The sequence below is a fragment of the Labrus bergylta genome, chromosome 10 (assembly GCF_963930695.1).
Source record: "Labrus bergylta chromosome 10, fLabBer1.1, whole genome shotgun sequence".
NCBI classification, from domain to species: domain Eukaryota; kingdom Metazoa; phylum Chordata; class Actinopteri; order Labriformes; family Labridae; genus Labrus; species Labrus bergylta.
In genome coordinates, this window is record NC_089204.1 from 24,869,651 (window position 1) to 24,885,383 (window position 15,733).

The following is a 15,733-nucleotide window of genomic DNA, read 5'->3' on the forward strand; positions in this document are numbered from 1 at the left end:
CAATCATAAACCCGATTCTTTTTTATTTATCAAGCTACCAATTGTTCCTATTAAACATAAAGATATTTGATCGAGAACTGTTTATAATACAATTTCGTACAAAAGATATTATTTATAGTAGCGATGCTGTCTTGTATTTGTAAAAAAAATAAAAACTCTCCATTATGGCTGTCGCATGGTCACAAAAACAGCTGACTTGACCTTGATTTTGTGTTTATGTGATCAGACGATGTTGAGCGTTGCGCAGTAAAAAAAAAAAAAAAGTTAATTTCTCTCTTTGCCATTTTGACATCTTTGCGGTGTTTTGTCACGCAGATCTAGTTTTAACTGGTTTTAGCTGGTCCTATGAGCATGCGCACTCGGTATAAACAGGAAGAACCAACTAAAACCAGGGCGAAAAATGATCGGACAAAACGGAACGAGTATTTGTGTTTTTCCTGAAATATAACTCAGCGTTAATGTTGTCCGACAGCACCTGGTAGACATCTCGGTGACGTCTTGTTAAGAGCAGGTGCTTCATTCTCGACAGGTTTGATAGACTCGTTAATATCGTAGGTAATCGTTAGTCGGAGGCGGAACATCTTTTTTTTTTTTTTTTTTTTTTTGTGCTCCGTTTAGTCTGCAGACAAAAACATCTCGATCCCTTCTGTCTGAGTCTGAATCTGCAGACTTAAAAGGAAAAAGGAGATTGTCTCTTACAATGGTTCAGAAGGAGAAGACGCTGGAGAAACCACCAGTGGACGGTGTGCCGAGCCCCAGCCCAGTCTCCGGAGAGGCTTGTGTGGAGGCCCCCGGCCCGGCAGAAGAGTCCGGCATTGCGGTCCAAGCGACCGGCCACAGAAAATTCATCAGCGGGGTTGTGGAAGGTAAAACTGAACCATGAGATAAAAGAAAAAATACATTATATGCAAACTCATGTGGGAGAAAAATGCTGCAGCAATATGCATATCTTGCATCAATATGAAATATCATCACATTTATAATGCATTGAGATTGTATGTAAATGCAGTCAGACGTCATTTGATTGCAACTTTTGCATGCATTTTTAAACTAGTTAGTCACATATTGCACTGTTATTAATGACATATGGTTCATTTTTTATAATAATCCTTATTTGCATGTTAATTAACATTTCTGTAAATATGCCTCATGTAGACAACATGCTACTTGTGGCATATCCATCAACCAGATTTTTGATTAGGCTCCCTTTTAAAAGAGCAAAATAAAGGGGGAAAAAAACACATAAATTAGTGTGCAAGCAAAATCTTGTGATTAAACATTGCTACAAACAGTAATGGAGGGAGCAGATGTGTAGCCACAGGCATTAAATATATGAAGCATGCAGGACAAACAAGAAGCAGCATCAAGCATTTAATTATATGATGTTAAACCGGTTTGTGTAAAAGCATGCAGGAAGTGGCCTACCAAAGTGTACTTTACGTGCACACATTAGGACAACATTTTACAGCGTTGTACAAATATTATCATCATGCAGGCAGCGAATATCAATCACAAAATAAGCAACACGTACAATTCACATGAGGCAACATGTAAAACACATTGAGTGAGGCACACCACAGTGGACGAGTGAAGCAAGCAACAGTGGTTTGTAAAACACAGGGCAAATTCCCAGACTGCCAGACACCAGGTGGCAGTACCAGAGGGAATCAGGTTTAGTGCCTACTGATTGTATTGCTAATGAGCCACTGTTTCAAATAAGAACTTAATAACCGGTACGTGTTGAGCTCTCTGATAAGTGTTGGGATGTTGTTTCATCCCCGTGAGGCTCTGACAGAAAACACTGACTGACTAAAAGCACAACACACCTAAAAGAAGGTGATGAATTATTTGCTTTGGCCAGTGTCATATTATACATTTTGATCAGACTAAATGGGAATTGATAAACATGACATTAGCCTCTTGCACATCATTTTGGATTTCATTTTACTTGACAGATAAAAAAAAGGAGGATTCAGAATGATTGACTGGACAAACTAATGGTAGAAATTAGCAGAAACATCTCTAATGGTATTTCCAGCCAAGCCCAGACCAAGTGTTTGTGGTCAAGCAGCTGAATGGTCAAAGGGACAGCTGTTGATCATTAGCGCTGCAGACTTCATGGAAACTGAAGCAATGTTGTTTTTTTTCCGCTGATGCAGGTTTTTATGGGCGACCGTGGACAATGGAACAGAGGAAGGAGTTGTTCAGAAGGTAGGGTGAACTATGTGAATTATTTATGCAAGCACCTAATAACACTATTAAAAAAAAGTAGATTTGTTGTTATACTGAGTTTGTTCAACGTTACATTTCCCAGGCAGCAGAAGTGGGGATTGAATACATACCTGTATGCACCCAAAGATGACTACAAACACAGGATGTTCTGGAGAGAGCTGTACTCTGTGGAGGAAGCAGGTGACTTTTCACTTCACATTGTTTACATTTTTCTGAGTCAAAAATAAATAAATGAATCCACTTTTATCTGAGTTTAAGGACGCTTTGCAAAAAAAAAACAGGTTGAAACATGGGAAAGAGTTGAATTATTTTTCATAAAAGCACAATCAAGTACTCAGTAAATTATGTATTTTCCTCCATTTTTTTCATAGAGCAACTGATGACATTGATTAGTGCTGCTAAGGAGCATGGGATAGAGTTCATCTACGCCATTTCCCCTGGACTGGACATCACGTTCTCCAATCAGAAAGAGGTTTCTGCTCTCAAAAGGAAGCTTGATCAGGTATTGCAACCTTTTGTATCACATCAGTGTATATATTTTGAATCTCTCGTACATTGTTTCATGCATCTTTTACTTCTGTACCTATTGTTTTCTTATTTTATAACCAACTCCTCACTCGCCCCCTCAGGTTACTCACTTTGGCTGCAAGTCCTTTGCCTTACTTTTCGACGACATCGACCACAACATGTGCCCAGCAGACAAAGAGGTGTTCAGCTCGTTTGCACACGCGCAGGTTTCTATTACCAACGAAATCTACCAATACCTAGGAGAGCCTGAAACCTTCCTCTTCTGTCCCACAGGTACATCACTTCTGAGTCGTTTTCAAACATTTTACACATATCTTCCATGTACTTTCATATTAACGTTTGCTTTGCGTCCTCTCCTTAAAATACAGAGTACTGTGGAACATTCTGCTACCCAAATGTTCCTCAGTCCCCCTACCTCCACACAGTTGGAGAGAAGCTGTTGCCTAGCATTGATGTGCTGTGGACAGGTAAGTCTAACAGAGTTTCCTGTGAACGAACTGATCCTCCAGTCGAGTATACAGTCAAACATGTCAGAGTAGAAGATGCATCGATACATTTGGATATGTTTTCTTTCTGCAGGACCCAAGGTGGTGTCCAAAGACATCTCCGTGGAGTCTATTGAGGAGGTTTCAAGAATCCTGAGGCGAGCCCCTGTGATTTGGGACAACATTCATGCTAATGACTATGACCAGAAGAGGCTTTTCCTGGGTCCATACAAAGGCCGCTCCACAGAGCTCATCCCCAGGCTGAAGGGGGTACTAACAAACCCCAACTGCGAGTTTGAGTCCAACTTCGTGGCAATCCACACTCTGGCCACCTGGTACAAGTCTAACATGAATGGGGTGCGCAAGGATGTAGTAATGAGTAAGTTATGTCACTTTCTTTGTGTGGATGATTTTCTCATATTGGTGATTTTTCACATGGTAATGTTACAAAGGTCATCAATTGTGTTTGTTTGTCTTGCCCTTAAACAGCTGATGGCGAGGACAGCACAGTGTCCATCCAGATAAAGTTAGAGAATGAGGGCAGCGATGAAGAGCTGGAGACAGACATGCTCTACAGCCCACAGCTTGCTCTTAAACTGGCTCTGTCAGAGTGGCTCAGTGAATTCTGTGTTCCTCATCAATACAACAGTAAGAGCAGTCCCATTATTATGTCGTACTTCTATGCTAATGGATGTTCTAGCGGTTATTCTTGGAATACACTTACAGCTAGAACCGATGGTCTTAAAGATAACGTACACTGAAAAAAAGCATTCAATGAGGCTCCTCTCTGTCTTTCAGGCCGACAGGTGCCTCAGAGTGGTGCTAAAGGCACAGCTATCGACGTGACGTCCATGGTTTCTCCCTCCCTCTGCTCTTCCACGACTGTCACAACTGTGTTCCAGCAGCCCATCATGTCTCCTGCCATGCCTCCTCTTCTTCTCGATCCACTCTCACCTCTCTCACACCCGATGGCAAAAATATCTCAGGATGTTGAGGAGGTGAGCGCAATAAAATAACAATATATCTGCAACTCCACAAGCACCCCTAAATCCTCTTTCCTTGTTTACAATCAAGTCCTTGCCCTCATTCTTTGGACTTTGTTGTTGTTCGGTATGGCTGTTGTGAGTGTGTGTTTAAAGGAAAGAAAGCCTCTTTATATATGTAGTTCTAAAACACATATTTTCTTTACTGCGTCTCTCAAGGTGGAGGTGGAGAAGAAGGATTCAGATGAGGAGCCCATGGAGATGGTGGTTGAGAAAATGGTAGACGAGCCAGAGCCGGAAGCTGAAGTTGAAGCTGACTCAGAGGAGAAGCATGCTGATCCTATCTTAAGTGACAAGATGGCCGAGGACCTGAAGCCCATGGATACAGACAAGGAGAGTCTGGCAGAGTCAAAGTCCCCAGAAGAGTCTATCCTGGAGGACTCTGGGAGTGATATCGCCCCCATGCAAACAGATGATCAGCTCAAACAGGTGCCGCAACCATTTGTGAGTTTCTTCTTTCTTTTCCCGCTTACATCAGAAATAAAAAAGCAAATGTAGATTCCAAAGTCTGAGAATGTCCGGGTTGTGTCCTCAGGATGTGTTTGTGCCTGGACCCAATGAGAAGCCCCTGTTCATAGCAGAGCCCCTCACACTGGAGGACCTGAGCCTGCTGGCAGAGCTTTTCTACCTGCCTTATGAACACGGAAACAAGGCCATGCAGATGTTGAAGGAGTTCAACTGGCTAAGAGCCAACAGCAGCGTCGTCAGTGTCAACTGCAAGAGAAAGGAGACAGACAAGGTGGGCTGACTTCACTCAAATCAATACACAAGAGCTGAGAGAGAAATCTCTCTGAGAAAACTGGTGTAGTTATTGACAGAACTTGTTGTGAGAGAGTTGGTTGCTGAAAACAAAATGGTGGATGTGCATTACCTGTACTGCCCACTGGGTGGTGTGTTTCTAGTAGGTAATGAAATGCACTTGCACCACAGAGCTGAGTATTTATGAAAACTACAGCTTTCCTTATAAGCATATTTTCTTTGAAGATATTTGGACCTGTCACAGAAAAGGTGTGATAATATGTTAAGGTAGTTGATTTGATATTAATTGACTGATAAACACTTACAGGGGGAACGTTAGAGGGGTTACACGGGGATGTGAATGTCTGTTGTTCTATAGATAACAAAACAAAAATATGAGGGAACTACAAGATTTTCAGTTATTTCTTTTTTCATCTTATTTGGTGTCATGTCTCGGTGAAAAAGTCAGTTGTTCCATACTATACACAATACACTATTTATTTCCATTCAGTGATTGTAGGAGATTTATCTTTGCTTTTATTCTACCAGTTAGTAAAAGTTGCAACAAATATCTTTCCTGTTTTTGTTTTGAGTTTGTTTGCACATTTAAAAATGTGTGCTGATTAGAAAGACTAACTACAAACCCGAATGATTCAGGTCTTATTTCGTTTTTTTCTTATATTCCGTCTCTGTTTTGGCCCGCAGGTAGAAGAGTGGCAAACGAGGGCAGAGAAGTTTGAGGAGATGTGCTGCTCAGTCATCCAGATGTTCACGCGACTGTCCAATTCAGCCAACCGCACCATCCTCTACGACCTCTACCCTTACATCTGGGACATCAAGAGCAACATTTCTATGGTCAAGTCGTTTGTCCAGTGGCTAGGTATGTTTCAGATGAACCACAAGGCACTGACACTTAGGGGGCAGTAGTATAAACAATAGTCTGACCAAATTCTAGATATCCTGAGTGAAGTTTCCCTCAGAGACACATTGACACACGGCTCACTCCAAACAGAGCTTTATTTGTTAACTCTTTAGCTGCATGGATTATACAGTAGAAATGTCATTTTGACTGGAGTATTTATTATTACTTCACACATCTTACACAGGTCGTTAAACGCGTGGCAGAATAACTGCAAAAAGAAAATCAGAGCTTAAACTCTTCTTGGCCGCCCCCTGTATGCAGGGCAGAAATCCGAGCAGTGGCCTTATTACTGATTGTATTTTATTATAGATCAGCTGAGCACAGATCAGAAATAAATGCATCACATCGTAATTATTAGTTTGTATATTTTAATGCTCCTGTTTCAAACATGTCCTCTTCTTTTTTTTCTTTATTTTTATTTTTTTACATTTGACTCGATGCCGCTTGCACAGCTAGCATCCTCCTGATTTATTTCATAAACAAGTTGCTCCATCCTGTTGGTATCTAAACCGGGTCTCTGTGGAAAATCCCAGCAGGGTTACTGCTGCTTGCTGTGTATCCAGTGACATCACTGCTGCATTCCCACACAGACACACTTGCTTCCATCTCTCTGTCTGTGGGGATGGGAGCCAGGGCGAAGTCCCCATCCCCTGCGCAACCCTTCCTCCATGCAATAGCGCGCACGCGAGCTTGGAGAACAAGTTGACTGACTGCCTGTGGAAGGCCATTCTGGTGCATAAACTGTGTGAAATGATCTTTACTGGTCTCTGCTTCCTTAGCTGGTTTTAACATGAAACATATGGTTATAATCAGGAAGCATTACTTTGTCGCCTTGCTGAGTAATCTCTTGAAGAGGCTGTTGGCAGATTTGAGCCATTAGAATATTTGCTCAATCTGTATCAGGGTGGGATCCATCATCTTGTAAGAAAAGATATTCTCCCTCTCCCTCTCTCTCTCTCTCTCTCCCTCTCTCTCTATCTCTCTCAGACTCTCATTCTTTCAGATGGTGCACTCTGATGCAGTTTGAGTAGCATTAAGTCTTGTGTTAGCACCTCGATCTGTTTTGGAGTGTTTTTCTTTAATAGCCTGAAGCACCAGCATGGCCTGTAGGTTGCCCCCCCTGTAACCCAGTTTCATTCGCAGGTTTCTCTACCGTCTGGCTTTATGGTAAAGCCGAGAACTCTGACCAGTACACAGCAGGCAGCATACCCACACTGGCAAAACCACATCAAAAATCCCTACAAAAAGGTCATATGCACCAGTGGGTAACTGTAATGTCCCACACAACACAGAGGAGATGATATTTCCCATAAACATCTCTGAATATTATTTTTGAGAACAGCAGTGTCATTAAGAGCCTCATGGTTGACTTCTGCTGTGGTTTTTAAATTTGTCCTCATATTTCCCCTGAATATGGAAGCTGTGCAGCTGGCACTTAGTCACAACCTCTCTGGTTATTGTACTGAGAACGCTTACTAATAACTATTTTCTACTGTTTTCTCCCTTCACTATGTACAGATGGAAGAATCCACAGTACAAGTTTCTACTGCTATTGGATCGACAGTGGCCGATGTATGCACAGTGCTGGCGTTGTCTCTTTCCGTTTCATGTTTCAAATGGACTTACGTAACGTTTCTCTTAAACTAGATTTATATTTGCAAAAGTTTAATTTGGAGGAAAGAAAGCAGCCCTTCGGATGAAGTCACATTTCGCGCAGCGATTTAAGCTTTGAATCCTAAAAATGTTAACTCCCAAATTTCTCTCTTTGGCAGCATCTCTAACATGTTTTTTTGTTTCTGTCAGTAGGCTTATAGAAATGGCTCACACCAGCCTGATGCACCTACTCAAGGGGATTTACACTTGGCTTTAAAATGTTAGCAGAGCATGTGTTCTGTGAATGTGCACATGTATACATTTGCTAGACCCTGCATTAAGATGTTTTCATCCTAACTGTGATTAAGACAGGGTAGTGTGAGTAAGTAAGCCAGGTGGAACTAGTCCATTGTCTTTTGGGTTTGGGGGTTTTGATTTGGGTAAGCTACAAGTTCAGAGTTCCTTCCCGTGGGTGCATCGGTGTACGGTGTCGTGTCAGCTCGTCAGAGGAATTGTTTTAGGTGTCAGGGTGAGGCTCAAATATTAAGCAGTATTAGATGTCCTTACCGCGCGCTGCATTTGTCTGGTCACATGACAGGGCTTCTCATCAACCACAGTCAGACTTGGTTAGCGTCAACGCTAGTCTAAGCAGACTCTTAACAATCCTGTCTGCCTTAGATCGAAAACACGTTCTGTGTGCTGTACTGCAGTGTATTTCATCTGTGGACTGTCTCGTTGCAGCTTTAAAGTGAATTCGCTCAGAGCCCCTTTAACTCCCAGGATGTTCATACAACCTCTTTGTTCTGTCGTCCTGGTTTGATGACACATGCTCCTCAATCATGTGACGAGGCAGATAAGTAGAGAATGTGACTTCACACGAGGTGTTAAGATTAGTGGGGTGACAGCAGCTGAGGCTTACCTCTGTAGTCTTTAGACAGTATGGGGTTTGTTACGGGTGGTCAGTGTGAAGCCGTCAGCTTTTTAAATAAGTACCATTCTTACTTAAAACGCTGAGGGGGCTAAACTACACTTCTGTTCTTTCTTCAGTTTTATGACTATGTCATGTGGAGCAGTTTGTCAAATTGACACAATTTAAGACCTTTTATAGTTGGTACTCGATTTCTGATTTGTAGACTAATGTAGACTTTAGTTGCTTGAGCCCCATTTTATCAGAAAATATTTCCTCTAAATATAATTTATAAGTTCCAAATTAGGTCCTTTTTATGGTTAAATACGTTAAACCAAATACATTATTTGGATTATGCTAATAGATACGTATGACCCCTTCCTCCTCATCCCTCCCCACTCCCTTCATCTGTGTCGGAGAGCCCCATCCTGTAGTAACAATGTCCGCTTGGCTCTGCTCCTAACAGGGTGTCGTAGTCAGTCCTCAGCACAATTCCTTAGAGGAGACCAAGAGCCCTGGGCCTTTAGGGGAGGTCTAGCAGGAGAGTTCCAGGTATCTAATGCACCGAATTTACGGAAATCAAATGGAAAAAAAAGAGTGTTATTAGCAAAGACGATGATGGTAAAATAGGTATAAGGGGCTTTGGTCTGTCTGAGGTGAGCTGATTGTAAGGGGTTGGGCTTAGTAACATCCTGGTTCCATCCCCTCCACACAGAAATGTTCATGTCCCGTTTTACTTTGGGATATTAACGCTCAGTGGCAGAGGAATGGGTGACCTTAGACTGAAAAGACCAAAGAGGTTACAGCCAGTGTTTGGCATGGCTTTTTTGTGAGTGATTTAATTTGAATTTCTTTCAGCAACTGCCCAAGGAGATGCTGCTTTTCCCTAGCGCACGCAGCGCAGGCGAGCATGGCTAGGTTTTATTTTCATGACATCTCATTTCTTTGCAGGAAAGCACAGTGCACAAATTACCAAGCCAGCCCTCTGCGAGCGCACGCGCAAGCATTGCAGCGCCAGCGAGAACGCAAGCATGATGGCAATGAGAAAACTCCATGATCAAACACACCTGTCACATCTAAAAAAAAAAAAAAGTATCTTCATCAATAGAGGAAAGCAAGACTGATCAAGCCAATTGGCTTTTGAATGCCTCAGTTGAATTTTACCAATTGAGTTTTTTTCCCTGGAGTTCTCTCTGCCTCTGCGCAAGCATCATTATTTTTCTCAACAGGAGGGTCCTGCGCAGCGAAATATTGCAGTGTTTTTCAAAAGGGAAAGGAGCATCTCCTTCAGCCAGTAAAACCTTAGTCAGACCAAAATACCACCCTTGTTTATTTTACTTGAAAAGCAAATATGTGTGTGCTTAATGCTATGCGTTCTTTTAGCAAAAAAAAAAAGAGAAAGCTGTGATGTTTGCTCAAGTTACCCACTGTCAGATCAAACAGAACTGCCAGTTTCTATAGAAATGTTTTTCTTAAAGTTTTTACAATACCACCAGCACTATTGCTCTTTTCTGACGTTTCTTTTGGTTTGATAGTGGCCCAACTGAAGCAAATGCACAATGAGGCATTCAGCCAGAGTAGCACGCCGCCTGGTCTCAGTTAAACTGAATCTGTTCTTTTGATACCCACAGAGATTGTTGCCAATCGATGGGGCAAACGATCTTTTCTACCAACCTCCACCTTCAATGCCAACCTCCAAAATCTATTCCATAAGGCCATACTTTCCCAAAGATGAGGTAAGAAATAACGCCTTGGTTCACTTCATTAATGCCAGAACTCAAGTATTTCAGTTACAATGACTAAGCGTTAATAATTTTACAACCAACAGTTTAAATGTCAGGCTGCTGAAATGACACTGGCCAGTTTCTGCTGATCCCAGTAGAACTGGTGTAGTGTAAGCTCAGTGTGCAGCGATGCAGCATAGATATGTGATGAATGTAAATGACAACACAAGTCTTTCCTTCTGTTTTCAGTCTTCTGTTTATAAAATCTGTAAAGAGATGTTCTTTGAAGGACTCGAGGAAGCCCCTTTCTCTGATGATGACCCTGATCTCATAGGAGACAGGTAAAGTGTCGACGTAGTTATTTCAACATATTCCTGGACCACATTCTGGGCTGCAGTGTTTTTCCCTGCAAATCAACATGATGACAAAATCCTTCCTGTTTGTTCACAGGTTGGTAGGAGGACTCCTGACTCTGAGTCCAGACTACGGCTTTGTGCTAGAGGATGATGAAGGGATCTGCGGGTATGCTGTCGGTACCGTGGACGTCAAGCCCTTCTTTAAAAGTTGCAAGTTGAGCTGGCTTCCTTTCATGCAGGAGAAATACCACAAACCTGACGAGCAGAAGGACCTCACTGAGGCTGAGGTTGGATATTTGTTCATGTCTCTCCCCTATCAAGTGAACAAAGACTGTGGCTCCTATTGGTCCATTTTACTGAACCGTCTGTTTGTGTGGTCCCTGTAGAAAATGATGCTGAGTTTCCACGAGGATGAGGAGGGTCTTCCAGAGTCTTTCCTCTCCAACTTCCCGTCTCTCATCAAAGTCGACATTCAGGGCAAGGTCACTGACCCCAGTGTGGCCAAAAGCATGATGGGATGTCTTCTATCTTCTCTTAAAGCTAACGGTAGGATGCTATGAATACTGGCTAAAGTAAACATTGTAATATTGGTATTTGTCAGTTGTGGGCGGCATTATTAATCATCATGCAAACTTCTGAGTTACGCTATCCTTACTGTGTTATCCTTAACACAGTAAAATGTATTGATGATGAGGACCTTTATTTGTTCATGCTCTCTTTCTATCATGAAGTGATTTTGCTTTATATTACAATCATAGAGAAATGGGACACCAGATAGTATTGCAGTTATGTTGCGTGATGTCATTGCAGCGACCCTGGGTTTGAATCTGACCTTGGCCCTTTGCTGCATGTCATTCCCTTCTCTCTTCTCCCAACATTTCCTCTCTTAGTAAGCGTTCCTGTCCAATAAAGCTAAAACAATCATGGGGGAAAAGATAAAGAATAATAATAAGCATCTCTAGACCATATTTAGGTGTTTGATTTTGAAGATCTTTTCCTCTGACTTTGTCTTTTTATGTCCCCTCCAGGCTCCCAAGGTGCATTCTGTAAGATCCGTCAGACTGATAAGAGAATGTTGGACTTCTATAGTAAGCTGGGATGCTTTGAAGTGGCAACAATGGAGGGCTTCCCCAAAGATGTCATCATTATGGGACGCAGCCTATGAAGAAACATCCTGCTGCAATAACAGAGAGACGGAGAGCAAGTCAACACGGCTTCAACATGTTTGCAACCTTCATGAGAAAAACCTTTGTGATGATTTTATACTACATTACCATGTGGACGAGGCCCCGGAAACCTCTTTTTAGGATTTATGTACAGAAGCACAGCCATCGCACACGCAGATTTCCCGTGGTGCCCTTAGATTTTATGGCTCTGTTGGATTCAGCAGATCGGAAGCTAAAAGGAGGGATCCGTCATCAGATGACTTGAGCTAGAGCATGGAAGACTGACACTCCGGCATTGATTTCTGGGGTCCCCCTGCTTTTATACCTCCAGGAGGCAAGAAGTGATAGCTCCATAAGCCTTTTTCTGATTTAATCCAGTAGCCATTACATGGATAATGCCTACATGCCCTAATGCAAAGTGTCTGTATCTGAAGTGAAGGTAGAGCTGTGAAATGAGGGCAGCCTGTATCTCAGGTAGTCTTAACTACCCCCACGTCCTGCTGTAACACCACAGCTGTCAACATAAGTAAGACACATTTTTACAGGATGTGAGGTGCTATGTCAGAGTTTGCCTTTCATCATCACATAAGGGTATTTCTCCACAATAGACTGAAAAAAAGAGCACATTTCAGTGGCGTGTTTCTGACAAAAAGTGGTGTGAAATGCCGATTCTGTAGACATGAAGGTTGGAAAAATGTAGCTCCTCAGGTTTGTGCGACTCTGAATCCAAGAGTCTCACAGACGAGAAAAGGCAAGTATTCGTTGAGACTTTTAAAGACTCATCGAGGAAGTCTTCTTAATTTCCGTTAAAGTAGAAGTAGACAATTGGAAAGCGACAGAGAAGCTTCCACAAGTTTACAAACATTGTTCTCGGCCTATTTTTGCTGTGTGCTTTGCCAACTTCCCTTTTCATATTTCAGCAGTTGCTTTCTTTCTTTTTTTTTTACTTGCGTCCCCTTTAAGCTATTGCCTTTCGGTTCATTGCCTTTGGTTTTAAGGTTTATATATCAGACCCCAGTGTCTTGTGCGTAAAGGCATAATAATGTGTGTCTGTCAGAAGAGAAGGTTCACTTTGAACATGATCTTAGTTGTTGTTCAAGTTCCACGGACGTAGCCTGACGTTGACTGTCAACACAGAAGACGTTAAAGGAAGATTGTGTGACTTTTTGATCCAGTAGATGTCTCCCCCTTGATCACCAGCATTAAACCAAAACAAACTTCTGTTTGGCCACACCGCCGCTATTCCTAAGCCTCCGCTCCCCACCACTAGCATTCGCACCTCCAACCCCTCTCCACTCGCGTTTGCTCTGAAGAAGTTGTCGATAAGAACGCACCGTAGTTAAGCACCATTAAGCGCTTGTCCTTTCCTCGAGCTGCAATTACCTGTGGTCTGCATTGTTGTTGGCACACTTTGGTTAGCTCATAGCTTCATATTGCACATGAGTTAACCCAGAATGGCCGTGATCTAAAGACACTTAAATGGCATCCAAATAAGCAGTGATTAGTTATCCTTCTTTTCTCTATTCCTTGACTGAAACAGATTTATAGGCAAAGCCGTCCCGTCCATGTAAACATGATGTAAACACAGCTCAGACAACAGTACAGCTGGTGCGACTCGAGCTTCTCAGTGTAGACGGTCATGACTCAGAGAATAAACCTGATTTCTGCTGGATTTATGTGTAGGATGTCGCACATTCTTCCTTTAAGTAGACGAACAGAAGTACATCATCACTGTCTCTGAAAGCTCAGACTGTCTAGCTCGGTTAAAGTTATTAAAAGTGATCAAAAATCCAAAAAGAGTTTGAAGCATCGCAGAGCTTTTTTCCAAAACCACTTATTCCAAACCTGACTCGTAAAGCAGCAGGTTATCTCGTCTCTGTCCAAAAGATGAAAGGAAATCTTTTGCTTGTTATTGTTCAGAGAAAATAATCCGTTTACACGTGTTATCTTGCGTCCCTCCTTGCATTGCATACTGTTAAATGAATGTCTCAGTGGAGCCTCGGTGAGCGGCATTGCAAAGGTTAAATTCTGTCACCAAAGTGGTACTGACTCCCACATTTTTTTGTTGTGGGGGGAGCATGGAGCGAAAAATTCCTGGGCCTTTTCCTATCTGTCCATTGAATGTTTTATATTCTGATGCATTTCCTGTTAGTTTTTGTAAATGTACGTAGTTACCGGTTACTTAAAAAACACTTTGACTAAATATAGGAGTGGTCTGGTCTGTTACATGAGGATCATCTGTTGCTCTTCAGTAGCTGCTTGCCAATGTGATGTTTTGATACTGTGTACATTAATGTGCATGAGGTGTATTGGATTTGCTGTGGCGATCATTAGAAATAACCTCATCTCGTGCTGCATAGAGAAAGACGCATGCCACTCACCTCTATGAGCATAATACTGTAGAACCCTGACAGTCTGTAAACACTGTCAATCATAAAGTGTTATTATTTTGTATATCTTTATTGAGACTGTGGCGAGCACTCTGCTGTCCTTGAAGGAAAAAGAAACACATTGAATCCTGCCCGGCTGTGTTTCAGAAAGGTGTGAATCTCATCAGATAGACGGCAGGATCTTCACGCTTGTTTTAAAAGGTTCATGTTTTGTTTTTTTTTTAGTTTGTCGATGCTAGAGCTTTCTCCGCTTCCAACCGGGGTTTAATGGAAACCGGCTGTGAGTGAGAGAAAGGGCTCCAATTGTACATTTTGATTTTCTGAGTTAAGGGAAGGGGTGGGTTGTCATAAAAGTGACTGTTTGACCAATGTAAAATTTATATGTAACATACATAATGTTAAAAAAGAAATAAAAATAATAATAAGTTACTTTGCTGTGTGTCCTTTTTGTTATATTTTCATGATGTTTTGCCGTCTTGGCATAAAAATCTGCCCTTCACGATTCACCTGCAATGTTCCTTCGACAACCCCACATTCACACTTCATCTATTTGTTGTGACGAATAATCTGTGTAAACTGCTTTTCAGGGAAATCTTGATTTTCTCCTACATAAATCAATGAAACTTTATTTAAATAGCAACTTTTAGACATTCAGGCTCAGATAAAAGTGCTGAATGGGGGAGTGGAAAAGTGAGTGACAAAAGGTAGTTTGTTACAGTTTTTTCCAATTGCTAACACACTAAAATGACATGCATAGCACAATTATTTAAACTGACACCCAGAGAGCAAAACCTCTTCTCAAGTCTCCAAAAGTCTAAACACATTTTCTGCTTTACACACATTTTGCAATTCAAAATGGCACTTTTTAAATGCACCAAACATGGATCTCTGTATAAGACACGACAATCTGACATAAAGTCACATGTTTGCTATTTCAAAACACTGCCATTCAAAATGACACTACATGAGCTAATTGGCCAATATATGTGCCACCTGGCCAAACTCCTCAATGGTTAATTGTTATCACTTCAATCAGGAAGTGAGCACCTTTTTTTTTTACAACAACAATGGAAGACGTTGCACAGAGAGGAAGAGGAAGAGGGAGGGTGAGAGGTCGGGGTAGAGCTGGTAGAGGAGTTCATGGCCAAAGAAGACGACAACTTTCAAATGAAATCAGAGCAACCTTAGTTGATCATGTCATCAACCATGGGCTGACAATGCGAGAGGCTGGACAGAGATCAGCCCAACTTGAGCTGTTTTATTGTACTGGTATATGTAGCACTGACTTGTTTGTGAAAAATAAAAAAAATGTTTCAACAGCATGTGTGTGTATCTGCAAATATTTCTGTGCATGTGAACAATCTGGAGAATTTTCTACAATTCAAACTATGTTAGTATTATGACAAAGCATACTAAAGATGAGAGTGCTTTTCATTATGCCCAACAGTGTGTGGTTGGTTAGACATAAATCTGGTAATATGAATGAAGTGTGTGCCATTTGGTGCAAAAGTTTGATTTTGATAATGCTATATGTAGTTTTGGTTGCAGTGCTTCATTTTGCAGGATATATGAGGTATTTTGCAGTTTGGGTGTGTGTGGTTTTGATAAAACCAGCCTAGTTTGCAAAATTGTGTTTTAGCAATTGGAAA

The 15,733-nt window shown here is 41.7% G+C and overlaps 1 protein-coding gene across 2 annotated transcripts; it reads left to right on the plus strand.

Moving 5' to 3' along the window:
• Positions 1-377: 377 nt before the first annotated feature.
• On the plus strand, positions 378-14,513 carry oga (O-GlcNAcase). Of its 2 annotated transcripts, XM_029279157.2 has the most exons (19): positions 378-866; positions 2,160-2,211; positions 2,315-2,412; positions 2,604-2,734; positions 2,862-3,033; positions 3,129-3,227; positions 3,340-3,624; positions 3,735-3,893; positions 4,044-4,243; positions 4,448-4,732; positions 4,824-5,027; positions 5,732-5,906; positions 7,467-7,520; positions 8,915-9,000; positions 10,080-10,184; positions 10,422-10,513; positions 10,623-10,815; positions 10,915-11,074; positions 11,557-14,513. In XM_029279157.2, the coding sequence occupies exons 1-19, from the start codon at positions 701-703 to the stop codon at positions 11,691-11,693; spliced, it is 2,853 nt and encodes a 950-aa protein (XP_029134990.2). In that variant the 5' UTR covers positions 378-700; the 3' UTR covers positions 11,694-14,513. The 2 variants fall into 2 exon arrangements, with proteins under 2 accessions (XP_029134990.2, XP_065815424.1); XM_065959352.1 differs by lacking the exon at positions 7,467-7,520.
• Positions 14,514-15,733: the final 1,220 nt, after the last annotated feature.